General features: G+C 35.2%; 7 protein-coding genes and 1 long non-coding RNA gene across 10 annotated transcripts in view; 4 read left to right on the top strand and 4 right to left on the bottom strand.

Moving 5' to 3' along the window:
• The first annotated feature begins 2,835 nt into the window (after positions 1 to 2,835).
• LOC139812821 (uncharacterized) lies at positions 2,836 to 5,195 on the top strand. Its single transcript, XM_071777917.1, has 6 exons — positions 2,836 to 3,122; positions 3,218 to 3,421; positions 3,814 to 3,995; positions 4,086 to 4,396; positions 4,626 to 4,855; positions 5,021 to 5,195. The coding sequence occupies exons 1-6, from the start codon at positions 2,836 to 2,838 to the stop codon at positions 5,193 to 5,195; spliced, it is 1,389 nt and encodes a 462-aa protein (XP_071634018.1).
• A 157-nt stretch (positions 5,196 to 5,352) lies between these two features.
• Positions 5,353 to 6,813, bottom strand: LOC139812820 (carbonic anhydrase 1). Its single transcript, XM_071777915.1, has 6 exons — positions 6,801 to 6,813; positions 6,506 to 6,691; positions 6,275 to 6,416; positions 6,095 to 6,200; positions 5,670 to 5,894; positions 5,353 to 5,553 (listed from the first exon to the last, which is right to left on the bottom strand). Exons 1-6 carry the CDS (start codon positions 6,811 to 6,813, stop codon positions 5,353 to 5,355), a joined length of 873 nt encoding a protein of 290 aa, XP_071634016.1.
• Positions 6,814 to 7,512: 699 nt separating this feature from the next.
• Positions 7,513 to 9,357, top strand: LOC139814004 (MYCBP-associated protein). The gene has a single exon (XM_071779962.1). The coding sequence runs from the start codon at positions 7,526 to 7,528 to the stop codon at positions 9,329 to 9,331; it is 1,806 nt and encodes a 601-aa protein (XP_071636063.1). The 5' UTR covers positions 7,513 to 7,525; the 3' UTR covers positions 9,332 to 9,357.
• A 22-nt stretch (positions 9,358 to 9,379) lies between these two features.
• Positions 9,380 to 10,996, bottom strand: LOC139812819 (carbonic anhydrase 3-like). Its single transcript, XM_071777914.1, has 7 exons — positions 10,972 to 10,996; positions 10,733 to 10,867; positions 10,500 to 10,644; positions 10,266 to 10,371; positions 10,090 to 10,192; positions 9,878 to 10,014; positions 9,380 to 9,680 (listed from the first exon to the last, which is right to left on the bottom strand). Exons 1-7 carry the CDS (start codon positions 10,994 to 10,996, stop codon positions 9,573 to 9,575), a joined length of 759 nt encoding a protein of 252 aa, XP_071634015.1. The 3' UTR covers positions 9,380 to 9,572.
• A 742-nt stretch (positions 10,997 to 11,738) lies between these two features.
• LOC139814009 (uncharacterized) lies at positions 11,739 to 14,779 on the bottom strand. Of its 2 annotated transcripts, none has more exons than XR_011732308.1 (3): positions 14,301 to 14,779; positions 13,927 to 14,142; positions 11,739 to 11,875 (listed from the first exon to the last, which is right to left on the bottom strand). It is a non-coding gene; the product is annotated as an uncharacterized lncRNA (long non-coding RNA). The 2 variants fall into 2 exon arrangements; XR_011732309.1 differs by having other exon boundaries at positions 11,741 to 11,875; positions 13,970 to 14,142.
• Positions 13,037 to 15,185, top strand: LOC139814008 (carbonic anhydrase 1). The gene is made up of 5 exons (XM_071779972.1): positions 13,037 to 13,748; positions 13,858 to 14,127; positions 14,325 to 14,581; positions 14,727 to 14,951; positions 15,017 to 15,185. Exons 1-5 carry the CDS (start codon positions 13,691 to 13,693, stop codon positions 15,134 to 15,136), a joined length of 930 nt encoding a protein of 309 aa, XP_071636073.1. The 5' UTR covers positions 13,037 to 13,690; the 3' UTR covers positions 15,137 to 15,185.
• Positions 15,186 to 15,442: 257 nt separating this feature from the next.
• Positions 15,443 to 21,401, bottom strand: LOC139814006 (leukocyte surface antigen CD53). The gene is made up of 10 exons (XM_071779964.1): positions 21,261 to 21,401; positions 21,058 to 21,142; positions 19,875 to 19,957; positions 19,283 to 19,495; positions 18,969 to 19,163; positions 18,343 to 18,465; positions 17,818 to 17,871; positions 17,657 to 17,749; positions 17,485 to 17,568; positions 15,443 to 16,933 (listed from the first exon to the last, which is right to left on the bottom strand). Exons 3-10 carry the CDS (start codon positions 19,920 to 19,922, stop codon positions 16,871 to 16,873), a joined length of 873 nt encoding a protein of 290 aa, XP_071636065.1. The 5' UTR covers positions 19,923 to 19,957; positions 21,058 to 21,142; positions 21,261 to 21,401; the 3' UTR covers positions 15,443 to 16,870.
• The window catches only part of LOC139814007 (uncharacterized protein C15orf61 homolog), an 82,209-nt gene continuing 81,518 nt past the window's right edge, over positions 21,350 to 22,040 (top strand). The window contains exon 1 of one of the 2 annotated variants that reach the window (XM_071779970.1): positions 21,350 to 21,487. Coding sequence is in view for 1 of the 2 variants with exons in the window: in XM_071779966.1 (XP_071636067.1) it covers positions 21,703 to 21,849 (147 nt within the window). In the remaining variant the exon portion in view is untranslated. Of the gene's footprint in view, positions 21,488 to 21,653; positions 21,850 to 22,040 lie in introns of those variants that run through there. The other variant, XM_071779966.1, reaches the window with a different exon arrangement.

Here is a 22,040-nt window from a genome sequence, read left to right as displayed (position 1 = left end):
TATGTGAAAGATTTATAATTTAATCGATAAAAGAAGATAAATTTTTTGATAACAATTGGGAGATATAAAGTATTTTTGAAATATAATCAAATATAGAAATAAAAAAACGATAGTTTCCACATCGCATTGTTTCGCACGATCCGAGGATTTCAACTTCCGTCGCTGATGATAGCCCTTATCGAACCATATCGTGCTATTTCTGTTTACGGGCACGGTGCGGCGGCCATTTTCGCGAATGGCGCGTCCATTAGTCTCCGGGCTACCCGTGCCAATCTCAATGTTCATCCTTGCGCGCCGTAAATCCACTCGGCTCCACGCTTCCGCGGCTAAAAGGACCAATGGCGATTGTGAGCCCTTTCTACCGCGCGGCTCCTCGTCATCGATCCTCTCCCCGATCCACGTCTGAGTTATTTCGTCTTTGTGGAAGAGCGTATATCATTCTTTTCATGTACATTAGACACCTCAGCACGCAGTGTCGTGTTCTGAAAACGCAGTCATTATTAATCTTTCAATATTTCCCGCTTAGATTTGGATAACATAACTATTACATTGAAAAAAAAAATAACTTTTTGATTCCACAATATATAAATGATATAATAGTTTATATTAATGCTAAACTATGGCTGCAAATTAACTATATGCTCGGAAGAATCACTTCTCATTTTATGTAAAGCAGAAAATTTGATTTAAATAAAAAGCGATGTGCATCTTTAAAATTATGCAAAGTAAGATATGTTTAGAATAAGATAACATAGAGAAAAAAGATACGTAATTAGTCCAAAATTTTGTTTTCAAATATCTCTTGGATATTATCATCAAAGACGAGATTCCTATCTTGTTACGGCTGGCGAGCTGGCTATTTCTACTTACAATTAAACGTGAATTTACGTTCATTTGTCTCGCGTTGCACACGCTTTTTGCATGCTGATTATACACGGGGTTGAACATTTTACACGTACTTGCGACCGCGACAAATATTGAATCTTAAATACATGAAGTGAAATGCGCTTAAGGCGCGTCTTAGGTGCGAAGAGAGGAAGTAACGACATGGTCAACGCGCACGTTAATTTACGACTGCGGACATTACTTCCTGGAAACTAGCGTGGACGCGCGTAAACGTACCTCCCAAACCTGTCATAATAGCTACGTGCTTTCCTAAAAATTATTTAAGCGATTAAAATTTTATTAAAATTTACGTGATATAGCGCAGAATGCAAAATTAATGGCATTTTATTTAATCACGATCCGATTAACGCGGACAGTGCTCTCGTCCGAAGCACGTTTGAAGCGTCAGCATGCATTTGGATAATGTACGATTATTTGCGATTTATTTGCTTTATATGCCATCCATGACGGCGTCCACCCGTAAATGTTTCGAATAAACGATCCATTTGCTCGCTGCGAAGTTTACTCTCACGTTTGATGCACGCTGCGCCACGTAATTGAAACGATCAATCAAACACCTGAGAAAAGGAGGGTGAGCTCACGCGTGCACAAACCGCACCGCAGGTCGCGTTCACGCAAAAAGGGGAAGTGCGAACACCTCGACTGTAAGCAATTAAGAGCCGCATCCTCCGTGTCCCGCTGAAAATATATCGTAACATGCATCGTGTACCTCAAAAATATTAAACTTGAAAGGAAGGATATTATAAATATCTCGATATCCCAATCTATTCGTTAAACTCTTTCCCATTTCTCCTTCTACATACTGTTGATTATAATTGAGGAAAACGTTTTAACTATTATATATTTTAATTTTAACAAAACAACAAATAATCAAAAGATAAGCTGGATATAATTTTTCGTATATCTTTGTCTGATATACCGGTAGTTCTGCGACTACGACACCATTAATAATCGCGTGAGAAACGTTTATTTCAGTCGGTAGGACGGGACGCGAGAGACGCGAGGATTCTTTCGAAACTGCGCGATTAATTTTCAGTAAGCTCGGCGTATAACTGGCCGCTTTTGGTGTGTGTACAGATATAGCCACTCTCGCGAGATATTAGACAGGTGAGCGCGTTCCCAGGGGAACAAAGGCCCCATTACCCTGTCTTACCACCTCGACCCGGGCGGACGTTCCCGACAGACCCTCCGCTCTTGAAACATTCATAAGAGCGTTGTAAGTGGTTTTTAATAAACGTATTTAATCATGAGTGTCGGATTACGGATTAAATCGGGAGGGCGCTGTCACCAATCGGGAGGGATTAGTCATGAATCTAAACAGATGCACAACCCGCTTTTGACAGGTATGCGGGTATTTTGTCTCTCGATTTTGATATCGGCATGACAGTATTTATTTTACAGCTTCTTGGTTTTTTATTCTGATAACAATTTAAATTTAAAAAAATTAACTTACATAATAAATTAGATAATACAGTTTTTCTGATTGTAAAATTCAGTGAATACTCCTTTTCACGTAAATTATATAATTTAAAGATAATGTCTACTTATATAACATTATCTGATGTATAAACTTGTAACAGATTCAAATTTATTATTATTGTATTAAATCTTTCCACATTTATAATTTAGTTACTTGTATATAATTTAGTTATTTATTATTATTAAACTTTCTTTTCCTCTCTTTATTCTCGTTAACTGTCAAACATCGTTACTTTAAAAAAATATTAATAATTGTACTTAGATGCATCCAAAATTTTTTTTCTTGTACTTGAAACTACAAAATAAAACTGTTGTGACGCAGTCCAGGAAATGTTACGGTTAAAGCAATTATTTCTAGCAGACAAGCGAATTATTACAAGAGCGTGTCGCCTTGTCTTCAGTCACAGTCATCTCCGCGTCTTCAGTGACAACTCCCGTGGCACAATTGGAATGGCACTAGAAAATTTGTCGGAATATGGTGAAAAATCCTCATTACGAACTTACAAAATAATATATCTCTTCGAAATCTTTTTCGTAATTTGTACAATATCGGCGCAAGAATGCTTCGACGATGGCAACGAGTTTTGCATCAATCAAAACGACATACTTTCCGCGGATCTTTTACCTGGATCGTTTTTATTTGACGATCAATATGAAAATAATGTTCCTAAGACAGTGGCAAATGAAACTGTGGATGGATCTTTTGTCAGCGCGTTAAACGAGATGGAATTTCATAGGTAAATGTTAACGTACGATCCAATTTGAGAGTCAACAAACTGAAAATCTAGGTGTTTACAACATTAATGTTAAATTAATTCATATATGAAATCAGGCAAAGAATGAATGAGTATCTTTGTCATGGCTACATGGCGGAAGAAATCTTCAAGGAAGTGAGCACACCTAGACTGAAGCGAAATCCGGAATCTTTGTCAACCGACAATTTGAATCACAACTCCTTAAGCGACGACAATGTTACAATACACGATAAACTTTTGGCTGATGAAGGAAGCTCTAAATATAAAAACTGGCTGCATCGGTAAGCATATAGAATTAAAGTTATATAAAGAAACATGAGTTTCTAAATTTTATAATTCAAATATTTGTATAATTAATGATATTTACTTGTAACTTTGATAACTCTTATACATACTACAAATGACAAATTTATACTATATACATATGAGATAAAAAAGCTAATTCTTCTACTATAAAATTTTTTATTAACTCAACATTTATTTTTATTTAACAAATTATTAGATATTTTCAATGTTAAACATAAAATATTTTTAAAAATCAAGCTTAATTAAATTTTTATTGAATAACAGATACGTTCTAATTTGAAAATCTTTCTAATTTTACTTTGATGTTCTACAGTATTCCTCAAAATATCAATAATTCTTTCATTTCTAACATATCTATATACAATAGAACAACGACACTGAACGATGTGTATCGCCACTATGCCCCCCGCAAAAAAATGAAAAAGAAACAAGATGTCCAGCAGCACGACGACGACATCGAGGAGTTCGATGGTGAGGTGACGGGATTCGCAATGCAAGCTCCTCTGCCATCGAATGGAAAAGTGGGCGTCTATGAACCATCCCATGAAGGTAGAATTGCATCAGAAGCTATTGCAGAACATAGCGCGCTGCATATGAAAGACTTGGCAAGACATGATATTTACATAATCCATTGAATAGATGACATGATGTTATCGTCGACAGGGCATCATGCCTACCATTACGGACCTTCGTTTAGCCATCACCACAGCGGTCACATTGGACATCACAGTGACTTCTTTCCATCCATCCACGAGGAGTACTATTATCCGCAGCATCATCATGAGCATCATGAGCATCATGAGCATCATGAAGAGGAAGAACATAAACCTTCCTATTCCAAGGGAAAGGGACATGAACTGTCGATTAAGGATTTCTTCGAGATCGCACTCACCGCACTTGCATTTTTAGCATTCGGACTGTTCGTTATTCAACTTTGTATGAATGCCACGGTATTAAAAAGAAACTTGTTTACAAGATAAAGTCCTATTATTTTCTAGTATCTTTTTAACATTATACGTATAATATTAATTAAAATTATATATATATATATATATATATATATATATATATATAAGTATCTTTTTAATAAAGATATTTAATTCACCGAAAGAGGAGTCACACATGTAACTTTTCATTATGTACTTCGATGGAAAAGTTTGAAAATGTTTTACATTTTAGGACAATACCAATGGCAGTAGGCGAATGAAGAGACACACGATTTCGCTCTCCTCGTCTGTCATTAGCAACAAGGACTTAAACGAGCTGTCCTATCGCGTTTTGCGGTCCATCGAAGCAGCTATGGTCGCCGAAGCGGACTCCGGCGATTGTCTGCGCAGGATACTATGTGAGGATAATCAATATTCCAAGGAGACTAAAGACGATCGCAGAATTTTGATTCCCGTTTGGAGGTAATAGATTGCGTGACAATAATTATATGAATCTTACACATAGAAAATGAGATATAAAAATTTATTATCACATCTTGTGAATCGGTCGACGCAATATCAATGGTCGACGATATTTGAAAAGTTATATCCCGAAACAACCGATAACATCACCACCCTCTTTTTCAGCTTGGGCATGAGTTGGTTGTCGGGCAGAATGCTATACAGGACTCCATGGTCGGCAATGTTGGATTCTGTGAAGGCATCTATTCTGGGCTTGGGTGGAGTCGACTGCGCCTCTTTCTATCCGAAGTGCGATCTCGAGAGGGAAAGGATTAAGAGGCGCAGCAGAAAAAGGAAATAAACGGAAATACTTTACAAGGCTCTAAAAACGTTTTGAGTAAGACGAATTAAACAACGGTACTTGGAGAAATTTTAGACGCAATTCGTATCCATAAATAATATAATTGCAATAATTAATTTATAAATAGTATATTTTTATGTGTAATGTAATCAGCGCATTATTGTTTATCACTGCTATCGACATTATCTTTACGAATATATTTATCATTGATATTACGTGAAATTGGCAGAAGCGTAGCATATCTGGATCCGCTAGGACATACGTGGAAAACGTTTCTATTACCTCTATCCTGCAATGGCTGACGATTTGTCAAAATCGGCATTTTACGTTTATCGCATAGCGTGCGAAACTCCGCAATCTTAAAAAAATATAATCAAATTTACTATAAAATAATTTAATTATATAATAATCTTATTTTATTTAATCTTCGTTTAGGCCGCTTATTGATATATTTACCAATAGGGCATAACTTACTTGATCAATGGATATTCCTAACGGTTCTCTGCTTATTAACCAAAGTACACTATTTCTGATATTTGTCATGGTTAAAGAGCCCCAATAAACGAAGTAATCACGTTGAAAGCATCGTACAATATTTGTTATAGAGAAAGGTATTAAACGAATGGAAGACTGAGCTGCTTGGATAAAGGGTAACGTATTTATGATATCATCCAGAACCGGATTAGGAGCTGCCTGCAGCTGAGCAATATAGAAATATTATTTTTAAAAAATATATCTATTATTTATTTAACATCTAAAGATAAATTTTCTATTCAAATTTTGAAATTACATATTTGAAAACGTATTAAAATACATATATTGTGTGAAAAATAATCTAACAAGAACCACATTATGTAATAGAATTTATTTGAAATAAAAGAGATACATATTTTTAATACCTGGAATAAGTATACCAATATAGTGATACCGTCGTGATGTCGAAGAGCCGTGAATTGAGTTCCATAATCACTCTTATAATGTACCGCGTGCAGTTCCATTGGCATGCTTGGTGGGCAAATGCATTTAAATTAAAAAGTCACGCAAATTGAATTTATAGATATAGACAATAAAAATAAAACCTTCCACCGTCGACATAATGGTCGCTACCGTCCATATCAGTCTTACCCCAATGGAAATGAAGCTGCGAAAAGATATAACTGTCGACGAAAGGACCGCCATACAAATACGGCTCTTCTTCACGCCATGTTGCACTAAGCATAGCTATAAATAATAAACGCAATTACACACTATCAAAAAACGCAATCTACTAAAAGCAAACATTTAGATTGCACGTTGCTCCCATTTTTTACCAGTGTACCCAGTGTTGGTGAGTTTTAATTTTTTTGGCGTGACATTATAATTGAACCACTGTATAGGATTTAGATTCACGACTTTCATATAGCTGATGTTCAAATCGATTGGTGATCTTAATTTGCCATCGGTATGAGCTAATTGTTGTATAAATCTAACTGTTTCTTCATCGTGCTCGTCAGAATCTATATATATGATATATAATCACGAGAAAAAATATTTAATAGGTAATAAAAGTATTTTAATCATATAAAAAATATAGATAAGTTTAAATTGTATATGTATATACCGCACCTGTCGAAGACATCATGCTGATATGTTATATTATATAGTATACATTACTGATAAATTTAAATGTAAATCCACGGAGATTAGAGATTAGGTCTCTAATTAGGGATTAGAGATTTAGTTCTCTAATCTCCGTGTGTAAATGCGTCAAACATAACGTTTGATCGATTTTGCTTCGCTCAAACTTCAATTGAAATATTTTGCGGATATGCGCGCGCACATGACACACATACACACACCTCCCTACTCACCTGTTACAAACATTTTTTTTAAATTAAAATTTAAAACAAACCCTTTTATATTAAACTTTTTAATTTAAATGAAATTCAAAAATTCGAATATTAAAAGAAATTTAATTTAAAACTTGAAATTTTGGATAAACAACTGTTAAGAGAAACTTTACACTATTAACCCATTGAACATAAACTGTCAAAATATACAATGGTAACTACTCATGATACGAAGTAACGTATGACATACTACATCTAGATAATTAAGTATTACTTTAATTAAGCGTTATAGCGAGAAAAGAAAATATTTAGATGTAAGTGTTGTATTTACAAATCTTCTTTAATAGTGGAAAAGGTGGAAGCATGACGACTGTAGTTGAAAATGACGCAAACGCAGATCTAAAGCTAAATTAAATTTATCATAGATTCCCATTCAAGAAGATAGAACATTGGATATTTCTAGACAAGATGTGTGAAATAATTTATTAGTTCCTCTCGAAAATGGACTTTGCGCGCAAAATTGGTAAATCTGAAAAGCCTCAAATCTGGGAAAAGACTCGCCATCCACTTGTAACGACCAGGGATAACCTTCTTTCCGGAGATGTATCTTTTTCGGAAGATCGTCGCTTCATAAATTGGAAGAAATGGCTTGCCGATCGGAAGAAACAAACTCATCGCATCGAATCTGTTACTGGTCGTTCGCAGGCCGATCAGTTGCAGAATTCCTCAGAAAGGTTTCGCAGCTTCGTAGAGATGAAAAACCTAATGGAGCACGCTGCCATACCGGCATCCGTGATCACCGATAAGCCTCACGACGGACCGGCATTTTGGAGAACGCCCGAATTCCTGCCGAATCGCGGTGATGCTTGCTTGCCGGAAATATCCTTGACTCCTAGCAGGAAAGACCTAAATCTTCGTCCGGATTTAATGCACGTTGGAGTGCCAGATCTAATAGCGAAGGAGCGAAATCTCGTCGTCCAAAAAACCAAGGAAGAATTCTGGAAGCGCAGCGGATATCTAAAAACTCGTAAACTCAAACTTGCCGAGGAAATTGCATCGCTGCTGCCTAAGGAGCCGGAAACGGCAGCGTTGGCCATTCAAGGACGTGCCTATAAGAAAAAGAAATTACCGCTGTTACGAATTCCACCGATAACCATCACGGAACCTGACGAGGACGAGCCGCACGAGAATGCCGATCAAGTAGCAGTTCTGAAGATCCAAGATCGAGAATTCGTCTGGCAGAAATCTTCTTTCGGAAGAACGGAGCCGGTAGACACTGAACCTATCATGTGGTCTTTAACTTTCGTAGATAAGATCAATGAACAAACGGAAAGAGAGATCGTGCTCGAAAATAAAGGAACTCACGTTATCGCGTATCATTGGCGATACTCGCCCTTCCGGACGTACGGCATATCTTTCGTGAAACGCGGCAGTCCGTTCTTCTTCAACAAGACGAAGGGACTCGTACTTCCGGGGCAGATCGTGAAAATCAAGGTGTGGTATCGATCCAGGATACGCGGAGTCTTCACCGAGTTTTGGCGATTCGTCACGGAGCCGAAATTAAGTTCCTCCACGTTCGTATTTCGGTTCTGGGGATGCACAACCGATGTTCAAAGTGAAAAATTGACCGATTGCCAAATGATCGACGAATACCTGAATCGCCGCATTCGAGACTCGACGATACACTCGATCATTGAGGAAATCATGGCTGGGGTGGAGCACCATAAGCCACCGGAGCCGACTTATGAAATATCGCTTTCGCAAAGCGACCTGTTTGTCTCCCTAAATCCTTCTTATCATTATCATCCGAGTATCGTAATGCAATTACAAACAATATATTCTGACGTTACCGATGAAAGCGCGCCAGCTTGGAACTTGTCGCTGGATACTCTGCGAGACATCCTTTTGCAGATAGAAAATACAAATTACAAACGCGATATGCTCGCCCGGTTTAACAAACTTTGCAAACAGAGTCTCAGGCCAAAATTGATCGAATTTGATGTCGCATATTACGATAAGTATGACGTTGTGTATAATATTTTATGTGCTTTCACGAATCTGTTTGAAAATGAAAGTGAACTCGTGAAGAGGAACGGTCTGATACGAGAAGAGCCTACAACGCCAATGGAAGTAGAGCAGAAATTGACGCAGGAAAAGAAGGAAAATTTTAACTTAAATTTGCAACCTTATAGAGAAATATTTTTTATTCGCATATATAAAGCTCTAGAGGAAGCAATAGGACGAGTATGCTCCAGTATCGATTCTTTTCATAAACTTAATGAATTAAAGCTCAAAATGCAGCAGTAATTACATTTATTCTTAAGCAGTAACAGATAATAAATTTTCAAATTTTTAGTGAATAATTCATATAAAATGTATTGTATATCTATATATTTAACATATAATTAATTATATGTATAAGAAATTATTCTACTTTATATGTGTTACGAAAATTTAAAGCTTATATTACATAATTTCTGTTGAAGTGTCAAAAATTAGAAATTTTTTAAATCTTTAGTAGTTTATTAAGTTAGAATGTAAATTTTTCTTAAGAGACAGCTAAAAATATTTGTCGTCCTCGTAAAGGTTGAACGTCTCTCCAATTCGATTTTATGAATTCGCCATTTTTATCCTTTAGTTTTCGGAACTCATTAAGCTAGAAGTTTTATTAATTGCGTATGTATGCGTGTTATTCTTACACTTTTTCTAATAATTCTATAAATAACAAATATTAATTGTAATAGTGATAAATAAACGAGGAAATAATTACTATAAACATTTTAAAGAAATCTTTGTGTTGCTGTTCATATATATTTGGCATAAATAACTTAAATTAAATTAAAAATAACTAACTTGGCAAGATTGTATAGGAATAATGGCTGGGAACACGATCCACGTAACGCATTCTGAATTACTCTCTGCGTTGTAGGATCCGTGATATGTATAATAACTTGAACAATCAGTTGCTACTCGCATCCAAGATAAAGAATCTAAACGTCACAAAAATATTATCAAATTTGAAACATCATATAATACAAACTACATTCTGTTCTTCGGATATTAACTTGCTGGAATTTTTATATCCGATCCAGCATTCTGAATATGTTTTACATTTTCAGATATTTTTTCAAATTGAACATTGCTCCAGTCACAAGATCCCGATTGAACCTACGAAACAAAATTGTTAATAATAGATGAAAAATAAGGATATAAAATCATATATATAAATAAATATATATACCAAGAATAAATAAGCTAATACGCAAAGACCATCTCGATGTTTTAAACATTCTTCAAAGGTGAGATATTTTTTATTCCAGTGCACTAAGTGACACTCCATGGAAAACCTACATTAATTTAAATGTAAAGTTTATTAAAATTTTGTAAAAGTTACTGAAACAACTCGAATAGGATAAAATTTAGATATGCAATTTTTTTAATTTTAAATTAATAGCTATTGAGAATACATTCTTACCAAGTACCGTTGATCGTATGTTCAGCACCTCTACAATCATTCTCACCCCAGTGAAAGTGCGCATTGTAAAATTCGTATTCGTCATTTACGAGCGGACCTCCAGATACTGTTGATGGGATCCTATCGCCATTCAAAAAAATAATTGCTGACACAAAAGAATTTAATGTCCAATCGCGTCCCAACAATATTAAACAAATAATTATTTCAGTAAAATTAAAAATAAATCAAATTACCTTTTTTGCCATCGTTAAACAAAGTTGCGTTTCCATCCTTTAACCAATGGCCGTTTAAGATTAACGGTGGAAATCTCGTAGGACGTACCATTTTGTCATTTAAATCGATCGGTGCTTGACCACTTTTTTGTGTATCTTAAAAATATATTCACACATAAATATGTAATGTAAAAATTATAACATCAAACACACATAACCTGATATTGTTGCCGCTATCTTCAATATTTTATTTTATTCACCTGCAAGTTTTATATAATTTGCCATTATTGCGCTAATTAAGAATTATTCATCGCAGATGAATCAGAAAACATCAGAATAATAAGTAATTCAAAAATGTTGCACAAATTGTAAATGTATTTTTAAATTATATGTCATATTACATTTTAATTTAACTAAACCCAATAAGTTAATAATCTTTGAAGTTAGCTGATTTATGTAGCTACATTTTATATCGCCACAATTTTAATATATAAAATAAATACATATCATATTACAGAATATATATTGTATTATAGAAATGTTAGTAAAAAAGTTAAATTTTTATCCATCATATATATTTTAATTGACATTTTATAGTAAAATAAGAATATACAAGAAAATTCTATTTAACATATATATAAAGCCTGATCCAGAGCAACCAAGCGAGCGCAAATAACATGCTCCATCGAAAATATTTGTTCGTATTGTTCATGTTTGCTTGCTTTCTAGATCCGGTAATGTCGCAATACTTTCTTCGGTAAATATAATTTCAGAATCGGAAATATAATATATCCTTTTCCGATCAATCAAGCTACTGTATCATTTTTCTTTGGCAAAGAAAATCCTTCTTCCACGAAGAAGATGTTGCGATCTATAATTCCTCACTATACGTTCCCATTTATGATTGTAAAGGCTTCTGAATGCTTCGATCTATAATGATATGTAATGTAAATTATCATACGTCAATATTTACGGGTGTATAATTAAAAAAAAATAAATAATATCTGCATACATGCTTTTAATATACCTGACAGGAAGATATTTTTATCGCGTTCGGCACGATTATCCAAGTAACGCATTCATTATACGGGGGAAAAGTGAGAGAACCTAAATAAGTATAATATCCAGGTGACGTGCATGCGTGCATCATCCAACGTAAGCAATCTAATAGTAAAATGACCACATGGTTAATTAAAAAATATTAATATTGCAAATAATATTTTATATAATAAGAGCTTTCATATGAAAAGCGAAAAATTTACTTATAAGCGAAAATATTCTATAAATAAAAATATATAATTTTTTGTAAAATTGCTTTTACTGTTAATTGCAAATAATTGCAATAAAAGAAAAAAGGAGACATCGCACCGACAATTATGATCGACTTATTCTGTAAATAATTAATTCGATAAATATTATTAAAGACCGCATCTCACATTACCCGGCGTAATATTTACTGCGCTATCCATCTGCTTTATTTCCGAGAGTTTATCAGTTATTGGAGCAAGCGCGGGATTATCTGGAATCCCAGGACAGCCAACAACCTTTTTATCACAATTATACATTAATAATTAAACTGCAACAGTGATCCAATGCGAAATAATTTCGAAAATGATACTGTCTATCGTGTGAAAATAAAAAGATTCCGATATGGCAAATTTTAATTAATTTTGGCCGCTAAACCTGCATGAGATAGGATATTATTGCAATTCCGTCAGATTTGTCGTGACATTTGTCTATCGATCCGTAACGCGTATTCCAATGCATAACTTGTGCCTCCATCGAATACCTTATTAAGTACTGTCATTTAGAAGTTGCATTGGTCAATATTAATTATGTCAAATAAAACTCGAATTTAAATTAAAATTTAATATAAATGTAATGGAAATTGAAATTAAATAAAAAATATCGTGATTGATACATTTGTCACGCATAGTAATTTTCAATATCAAATTCGTCTAAGCAAATATTATATTCTCTCTAACCAAATATTATCAATGGAATGTTCTGCGCCCCGACAGTTGGACGGACCCCATCGAAATTGTACGTTCATAAATTGAAATTCATCGTTTTTCAAAGGACCGCCGCGCAATATTGGCATTTTTCTGTTCGCCAACTCGATGTTAACTAGAAATTATTAAACTAGAAATTATTAAATATATAATCCGTTATTCCGAATTTATACTGGACGTGAAAAGAACCTGATTTGCCGGTGTTCGTAAGTATTGCTGTGCCATCGTTTGACCAATAATTTGTCAAAAGTAAGGGGGGAAATTTCTTATTCCACACGGCGACACGACTGATGTCGATTGGAGATTGCCGCCATTTCGGCAGACCCGAAGACGATGTCGTGCATAATTTTTGTTCTTGTGTAGAATACATTTAACATATAAAATGTATGAAATAAATGTAATATAAGAGTATTTTTAAATAGATTAAACAATTATCTGTAACAAATGTTTTATCTATAAAGTATGATTAAAGTTAAAATTTTTATTTACGTGATTGTACGCTTTTAGATTTGGATGTCATTTGTACATCACGATATAGAGTTATTGAACGGAAGGTAAATCTGAAATTAAGTTTCCATCGCTTTTAAAATGTATTACTTTCCACGTATTGATATTGCAGTCATCTTGATGACATTACTGAAAACAAGTTGTAAGTAATTGTCAATTTAAAAGTAAGAAGTTGCTTACGCATTATATGTAGGATTACCTTCACACTATTTTTATAAATTGAAGTAAACTTCATATCGATTTTTAGTAAAACTTATCATTTGACGTTCCACATTTTATTTCTTATACTTTCATAAATATTTTTGATAGAAATTATTATGCGGTATGAAACACTGGGCAAATTGTCAAGTATATACTGCTCGCCTAAAAATTTATTACGTCGGAAATATTGCACGCAGGTCTTAACAAACCTGAACTTTTTTTTTAAACTACAAATGTCGAGTAAAGCTTCATTATAAAAATGTTAGATTTCTCGTTAGCGGAATGTATGGTCGCGTGTAGCAGCGTTCTGCTCATGGGTGCGTATCTTATAAAGAGACAAAAAGCGCCGATTTAATTAGAAAATAATAATAGCCTACAGCTTTATATTTATTAATATCATTTTTTACAATAAAATTTCTTTCCTAGTGCTATTATTAACTGAAATTTTGGATTGGACGCAATTATTTTCATGGATGGAAAACGACTACCGCCCACCAGCTTTTTCATTCGGCTATGCTCATCAGAATGGTCCTCATACTTGGAAAGATTTATATCCTGAGAGCACTGGTAGCAACCAATCGCCTATTAATATCACCACTAGGCTCGCCGTAGTTGTGCAACCATCTGAACCACTTCGATGGAGCAATTACAATAGCGGACCTCTGTCGATGACTATCGCAAATGATGGCCATACTGGTAAACATCAATTTTCTATAAGCAAACAAATTGAAAAATATATTAATAATATATTTTAGTATTACTAGAATAATAATGGCATAAAATAAAACGTAAACTTTCTAGCAGAATAATAATGGCATAAAAAATAAAATAGACTAATTAAACTAATTAAAGTTATGTACTGTACTAACATAATGTTTTACGTTAATATGCAGTGATACTCCGAGGATTCTGGACCAGCACCACATGGCCACAGCTTCAAGGAGGGCCATTGACCGATACATACGATTTCTTTAACGTTCTCTTCCATTGGGGCCCGTCAAATGAAGAGGGCAGTGAACACACCTTGGACTACGTTCGTTTTCCTATGGAACTACAGATCATTCACATTAAACGTGGAATTAAATCGCCAACAGACGCAATTGCGCTTGGAGCAAAAGACGGAATAGTGATCGCTTCGTTCTTCCTTCAAGTATAATTATTTCGTTAGCGGATAATATAAATGTTTTATCACAAGTATTATAAAATTAAATTAATGCATCGGCAAAATGTAAAAACTTGTTAAACTTGAATCGTCATAATCATCCTCGCTTATTACGATATGTTCAACGATGCAGATAAATGACGCGGATAATCCGTATTTGGATCACATCGTGAGCAATTTATGGCGCATTACCTGTCCGGGATCTAAAGTTTACATACCTCCTTTTCCGTTGGAGTGGATTTTCGCGCCTTTTGACAGAGATTATTATACGTACAGCGGTTCTCTTAGTCAGCCACCTTGCAGTGAAATTGTTACATGGATCGTGCAGCAAGAACCAATTGCTATATCCTCATCTCAGGTAAAATCATACGTCACTAAAATATTTTTCGGCTTTATCGTTATTAATATAATTTTCTGCTGCAGATGGAGAAATTTCGAAAAATCTGTTCAGTAGAAGGCCCATTACTCTTGAATTGTCGACCAGTTCAACCGTTGAACGACCGTGATGTTTACTTTTATGAAGAAAGCTCATTGCATAATTGATATGTAATTACTTTATCAAAATGTTTAAGTAATCAAACATATATATAGAAAACTTATCTTCTTATTTATATGTTAATTTCAGTATATATTTATGCCATGTATGTCAAATTAATGCCATATTCAATATGGTAATATTGTTCTATTTAAGCGAATACGAAATTTATCAAATTAAAGTTAAGAATTAAAATTAATAATTATAACTGCTTATAACAATGCAGCTATTTATTCTGTAAATGGGTAATTTTAAACATGAAGAACTTTAGTGTGCAAAATGTAAATTTATGTAAAACATAAAATAAGTAACAATTTTTTACACAGAGAACAACATCTTTATTATCATTAGGGTGCGTTCTATAAACGCAGGACATTCGTTTTGCCAAGTGTTTTGAGAAAATAAAAATATATTAAAATTTGTGTTACTGATTGTGTCATTGTACGAAATTCTTTTGGCACAAGTTATAATAATACATTCTTCGAAAATTATTATCAGAGAGAGGAAAGCGTTTCCCCTTAAAGAATATATATAACACATTTTTATACACTCTATATATATATATATATATATATATATGTATATATATATATAGAATATTAAATATGTGCATCATCCATTTCAAAATGGATGATAAATGTCTATAAAGATCTAATGTACACAATTATTAGGAGAAGCTGGGATTGATTAAAACCTGTAATATATTCTTAAGTTTTTTTCGAAACACAGAGATTATTTTACTATCTTGAACATATATTATTAGGCTATAAAGTAGAAATATATAAGTAAAAATTTAATAATACGTTACTGAGTAAATGAAACTTTTTAATCCGTTTAGTTCGGTTTATAGCTAAGAATCTAGGCTAGTTAAACATACTTTGAAAACTCATGTCAGTCAAAGTGGATCAACGTTATATGATTTTAACGTATTTCTTTACTAGACTACTAACTTTGTTTAGCAGTCTGTTTTTTTTATATATATACATATAATAGAATATATCAATCAGCCTCAGTCTCCCCTAAGTATACTCACATAAACCTCTTATTCATTAAAAATTATGATATTTCTTTAAAAATTCATGTACAAACACATGTACTTTGTGCGAAAAATGATTTTGTTTCTCAAATCAGGTAAATTGTCCACAAAGAAGAAAATAATTCGAAAGTTCTCACGCACGCAACGCATATATCCATCCTTCTTGTATTTAGAAGACAACAGGACACGCCACGGATAACAATTCCACGTTGCTATCCAAGCTCCGGCGATGATCGTCGTGAGACACCAGCGATATTATTGTAACATCGCTATTTCTTAGTATTAGTTAGACTGTTAGATTGAACACGACACAGACGTGTATGTTATTGTATATGTACAGCAGGGTGTATTGGTCACATTATTGCTGATTGGCAGCAAAACGCGCACAGAGGTGGAAATCGATCTAAACTTAAGCGTAGCACTTATTGTTATTTCGAAGTTCAGTTATTCTCGAAGTTCTCAATGAACAGACACCTTGTAGAATAGAACAAATATTTAGATTGCTTTCTTCCCCGTGGTATTCCCTTAGCTGAAAATCCCGATCATTGTCCCGACTCACAGATAATCGAAACAAATTTCGGAAATCTTCTCACGTAGCGATACACGAAGATACAAAATGAATATGGTTCTTCTGCCAAAGTTGTCAATGTAAAGATTGAACGTGCCACGACATTCTCTTTACTTCATTGAGACTACGAATCCTGGATCATTCTTCCTGCATATCTCTTATTGTCCGGCAGAGGAAAGCGGACGTTATTATCCCGAACGTCTGAAAAATGCATTTGTATTAATTATTTCTTTTTCACAAAATACACAAGACGTAAAGGAAAAAGCTATTTAAGAAAATAATTTAATAAATCTATTCTTCGAAGAAAGATAGAAAATTCAAAAGATAGAAAATTTAAATAAGAATTGTACCTTGAGCTATGCAATACAATCCTTGCAAAGACATTTTGTAAAATTTAAAGATCAAAAAAGCACTTTCTTAAACAAAATCATGAATCTTTGACTCAATAAATATGTTTCTTCTAAAAGTTTCTTCTAAAAGTTTGCGAAAAATACACAGAAAAAAAAGAAGTGTTAAATCAAGATTTACATTCTTGTATATAAACGTATAATCTTAATCTATAAATCTATATTCTTAAAATGAGAAATAAATTGCGTTAAACGAAGAAAACTTGTTTGAATGAAGGTATTTATATAGTTTAATCAAGAAAAAAAGTTGAAATTCTTATAAGAAGATTATAGATTCTTGTTTATATACAAAAATATAAGTCTTGATTTAACACTCCTTTTTTTCTGTGTAATAAAAGAATTTACCTGTATTCCTGCCATTGCCATGCCGCCAAACACTAACATGAAGCTTTCGCACTGCAGCCAGTTCGTGACTTTTCCAAGGCACCCCTGAGAAAATGTGTTGTTCATTTGAAATATGTAGCAATGTATTATAACACGCAACGATATACACAATACCTCGCGGTACAATGCGTACCTCTTTGTGCCTATATCCCTCGTGACCTTCTTCATCTTCTACTTGACACGCGGCCTCATCCTTTGGCAGCGGATGCAGCCACGGCTTCTCGTTCTGCCAGCGATAAAAGATTACTCACATAAGGTTCATACATTTCGCTACGTCGCTGACATTTTACTCACATTTTTGTGAAATACCCTCGAAACAACGCTCATCGGGCTGCCTGTATTTTTATTCTGCAAAACAGAAGCTCTCGCTTTTACTAAAGAATCGTGAGTCGTAGTTTATTGACTAGACGTTTAAGATAATGGACACAGTTTAAAATAAAATAAATAAATAAAAATAAAATTATTTAGGAAATGATAAAGATATCGAGATATATGTACATATATAATTCACAATTTATATTATTTTCAAAAGAGACATCCAGACAATAATAATAATAATGTACGTGGACTTATATTTTCCCAGATAGCAGAGTGGCGTCAAGTGGCGTAATAGTGCAGTCAAAGTGACGGATTGTTGTCGTTAGAGACGTCACTTTGACGGCATTATAACGTCATTTGACGCCACTCTGCTATCTGGGTTATTATTGTGTCTTTTTTTTATTATTGTGCTTTCAAAATATATTTTGTGAGCTCTTTCAACTCTCGAAACTTCGATATCCACGTTGTTTTAGGACCAACTAATTCAAACGTATAAAGTACCTCGCTATTTTTGAGAACACAACAGGTAAGGGGAACCTGCCTCTTGCTCCCCGAGATTTGACCGTCCCTCCACCAAGCCGTGCCATTGTAATCGTGATCGCCGTGTACTCCGCAGCAATTAAACTGCAATGGAATCATCTATGTGGCTCTTCGAACCATCGCGAAAATGTCTCATCGGTCAGACGATTTCTGACAAAGCATATCATCTCTATTCTCTCGCATGCGAACCCATCAGGCATGAAACATAATTTACATGCGCGCTTCCGCGGTATAATACATGCTGCGGGGAAAATGAGACGAAACATTTTTAAACGTAATATTTTTAAATAAAGAAAAAGTGTATTGTCATCGCGGTAAAGCGTCGTGCACAGATGCGATTACGACGTGTGATTTTTCTGGGGAAAAAAAATATATCCAGAGCTTGACATCATCACTGTCACAAAACTCATAAAAATTGTATACGCAAAATAGATTAACCAAAAGTTACAATATAGAAAAATCAAGAATATATCGCAGAAGGATTCGTAATTAAAAAAAAAAAAGCGGTTTTTGAATGACAAAACGTGCCGTAAAAGATCGACGAGCGTGGACGGTCGGTCGAACGATCGGTTCGGTTGATACGACACCTTGTACTGCGCGAAGTCCAGACTGTTGCTGAAAGGGATATCGCTGGTCGGATCGTGAATATCGTGACCGTACTGCGCCGCCAGTTTATTGGTGAGCCTCTCCTCCAGGTCCGACAGGATCTGGAAAGTCATCAACCCGCCGATCGCGGCGGTCACCAGTTCCGTGACGATGAGCGCGACCAGCATGCTCATGTACTGCGGAAAAACGACCACCGATAAAAACATTCCCTGACCCTGACCCGGCCCGTAATCTATAATGGTATATATACGCGCGCCCCGCGGGGCGGAGGTAATAAAAATGTCGTTTCACTCACGGTGGCGAGGATGCATTGATTTCCGCGTAGCGCGGCGCGGCAGCCGAAGAAGCCGACCGTGAGCACGATGGTGCCGAGCCCGAAGAGGCTGTAAGCTATAAGATTAATAGTCTCGTGCGGCTTGACGTCAGACACGAAAAGATTGAGGATGTGTCCTTTGGTGGGCTCCAGGAGCACCCATGTGCCTAGAACGAACACCGCGCAGCCAGCCAACTGCCGAAAAGAAAAGCCAGGGTGATTTTTACGTTCCCTTATTCTTTCCCTTATCGCGACGGGCGAGATAGTAATTCTGTAATCCTCCCAGGGGACTCCTTTCCTGAACGTCGCGTCGCGTAAATTTCAGCGACGCTTGAAATAATTCTCCGCCACCTTCCGCAGATAGAATCTTAACTCAGGCGAGAGGAGACAATCCAAGAGTAAACGAAAAACGTTTGTTTCGCGCTCTCAAGAATCTCTCTCTCTCTCTCTCTCTCTCTACAGAATTACGCGAGAATTATTTATAGTTTGAGCATCTGCGTCTAGGTGTTTGTGGCACGTGTCGCTATTTCTAAACTTAATTTATAATGTTACAATATGCATGCGTGTTATTTACCCATATTAATAGATTGAACAAGAACAACGCGACTTTCAAGTACTTCATGTTTGTTATCCCTGATCTTCCAATTAGTCATCAATCTGCAAAATAACAGAACAACCTGTTGTAAGCTCAAATATATGTAATAGAACGTGATAGAACTTGTCATAGAAATATTAAACCCGTATTAAAACTTTTCTTTAATTAAATATTTTTAATAACGTGCAATGTTTCAATCACGTCTATTCTGCAACTGTTATCGTTTCGAACGTTGATATAGTGATTAGACAATGTAAAATAGATCGTTATAAAATTGGTAATAATTGCGTTTAAATGTTAACTCTAATTTAGGCAAGCTACATATCTTTCCTAATAAAAAACATTTAAAAACCAAAAAGAGAACTTTTCTTCGCTAGTGAGTAAATAACAAGAAAAATTATATTCGGTGCTAACTAGCAAAAATCAATTTATTTGTGTAACTTTGTGTAAAAAATTGTGTGAGTTACACAAATAAATAATTTTTGCCAGTTAGCGTTGAATATAATTTTCCTTGACATTATTAAAAACGTTTAAAATATTCAAAACCATTTTTCTTCTTCAATCTTGGTGAACGTGACGAAAAAAAATCTCGTAGATTAATTTGTTCCTATTTTAAAATTTCATTATATGTTTAAAAGCTCTCTACAGAGGAAGTGTTTTTTGCAATTATTTTTGATAGCTTTCAAAATAACACGATGGATAAAATTTCAAAAAGTGGTTTTATGGTTCTTAAATTTAAATATTAGCAGAAGCGAAAAAATATAAAATAACGTTAATATTTTTTCTCCTATTTTTTTCAAAGAGAAAATTTATAAGCACCATTTATTAACTATTTAATTTTTTCCGTATTAAACACAATTTAGAATTTTGTATCTGATGCTATTTTAATAATTTCATTGTTTTTATTTATTCATTAAATATAATAAAATATTCACAACGACCTATCTCTACAGAGGAAGTGTTTTTTGCAATTGTTTTTGATAGCTTTCAAAATAACACGATGAATAAAATTTCAAAAAGTGGTTTTATGGTTCTTAAATTTAAATATTAGCAGAAGCAAAAATATATAAAATAACGTTAATATTTTTTCTCCTATTTTTTTGTTGAAATAGCGTTATGGAAAATTCTAACGTAGCGTGTAACATTGTATACAAACATTTACCTGTCACGAACGAGTTAGCTCACTCTTCTCTATTACAATGTCTATCACTTCGCTTTTGATATTCCGATCTCTCTCACCAACGTAACTGTAACACGATTACACAATTAGAATTCGTCGTGCATTTTGCAAGCAGCGTCGCACACAGTTGCACGAGGGATCACGTAACGCGGATGCACATTTCGTAATCCTCAAAGACTATATACCTGGGTCTTGACGTTTCCGAGTCGGTTCACACTTCACAGGTGGTTTGCGATGCCTTGACGATACGTCATCGTTTCTTCGATCGTTCGGACGCTCCGAGATTTGCGCGGCTCTCGAGCTGCTTTGTGTTCGCGCTGTGTGGCTGTGTTCGCCGTCGCGCGGAACGGGAGGACCCGACGCACCCGCCTGTTACTCGTCAATACGTCGGAGGATCGATGAAATATCTCCGGTAATTACTCGCGTACACGCGCGTGGACGGGGTGACTGCCTATCTCTCGCTCGTAATAATGAGCGATCTCTCGCGCGTTGCAATCGCGATCGAGCGCGCTCTCACTGTCGCGAACAGTCCGTGAGCGCGTTACTTGTCAAAACGGCGGAGAGCCTGCCTCCGGATCTCGCTCTTTCCTCTCGTTTCTCGTTTCTACGTCACCGACGCCGGTCCAGATGCGTCTGCGTGGCTCCTGCCGTCGCGGCGCCGACGCTCTATCGCCGGGCATGGTGGAGAGACCCGCCGACCCACCCGCTTCCCAGAACGATCCCGTCGACGGGCTTCACCGACACACTTACGTTTCTCACCTCCCCAAACCGAGTGTGAGTGAGCAATTTATCGTACGTAGCCCAAAATATAATTTCCCACGCTCTAATTAAAATGATATACCTATTCTAATTAGAGAGCGGTAATCTCTCCTGTGCTCCCTTTCGAGCGGGTTACGTGACTTTAAAATGGACTTTCGTCGAAGGGCGTATCACGTGTCAGCGACACGTGTAAAATGTTAAGAGAT

The sequence above is a fragment of the Temnothorax longispinosus genome, chromosome 5 (genome assembly GCF_030848805.1).
Source record: "Temnothorax longispinosus isolate EJ_2023e chromosome 5, Tlon_JGU_v1, whole genome shotgun sequence".
In the NCBI taxonomy this organism is placed as follows: domain Eukaryota; kingdom Metazoa; phylum Arthropoda; class Insecta; order Hymenoptera; family Formicidae; genus Temnothorax; species Temnothorax longispinosus.
Note: the sequence above shows the minus strand (reverse complement) of the source record. Positions and strands in the feature narration are given on the sequence as shown.

Coding starts and splice junctions, on each gene's coding strand:
- LOC139812820 (XM_071777915.1), bottom strand. Junction 5,895..6,094: donor TATTGGTATACTTATTCCAG/GTATTAAAAATA, acceptor TATATTGCTCAG/CTGCAGGCAGCTCCTAATCC. Junction 5,554..5,669: donor TAGGAATATCCATTGATCAA/GTAAGTTATGCC, acceptor TATTTTTTTAAG/ATTGCGGAGTTTCGCACGCT.
- LOC139814008 (XM_071779972.1), top strand. CDS start 13,691: ATGTTAGATTTCTCGTTAGCGGAATGTATGGTCGCGTGTAGCAGCGTT. Junction 14,582..14,726: donor TCGCTTCGTTCTTCCTTCAA/GTATAATTATTT, acceptor TCAACGATGCAG/ATAAATGACGCGGATAATCC. Junction 14,952..15,016: donor TTGCTATATCCTCATCTCAG/GTAAAATCATAC, acceptor TTTCTGCTGCAG/ATGGAGAAATTTCGAAAAAT.
- LOC139814004 (XM_071779962.1), top strand. CDS start 7,526: ATGGACTTTGCGCGCAAAATTGGTAAATCTGAAAAGCCTCAAATCTGG.
- LOC139812819 (XM_071777914.1), bottom strand. CDS start 10,996: ATGGCAAATTATATAAAACTTGCAG. Junction 10,645..10,732: donor GTTTAACGATGGCAAAAAAG/GTAATTTGATTT, acceptor CTTTTGTGTCAG/CAATTATTTTTTTGAATGGC. Junction 10,193..10,265: donor TATTAGCTTATTTATTCTTG/GTATATATATTT, acceptor TTTGTTTCGTAG/GTTCAATCGGGATCTTGTGA.
- LOC139812821 (XM_071777917.1), top strand. CDS start 2,836: ATGGCACTAGAAAATTTGTCGGAATATGGTGAAAAATCCTCATTACGA. Junction 3,123..3,217: donor AACGAGATGGAATTTCATAG/GTAAATGTTAAC, acceptor ATATGAAATCAG/GCAAAGAATGAATGAGTATC. Junction 3,422..3,813: donor TATAAAAACTGGCTGCATCG/GTAAGCATATAG, acceptor TATATACAATAG/AACAACGACACTGAACGATG.
- LOC139814006 (XM_071779964.1), bottom strand. CDS start 19,922: ATGAAGTACTTGAAAGTCGCGTTGTTCTTGTTCAATCTATTAATATGG. Junction 17,750..17,817: donor CGAGGGTATTTCACAAAAAT/GTGAGTAAAATG, acceptor TATCGCTGGCAG/AACGAGAAGCCGTGGCTGCA. Junction 17,569..17,656: donor AGGGATATAGGCACAAAGAG/GTACGCATTGTA, acceptor ACATTTTCTCAG/GGGTGCCTTGGAAAAGTCAC.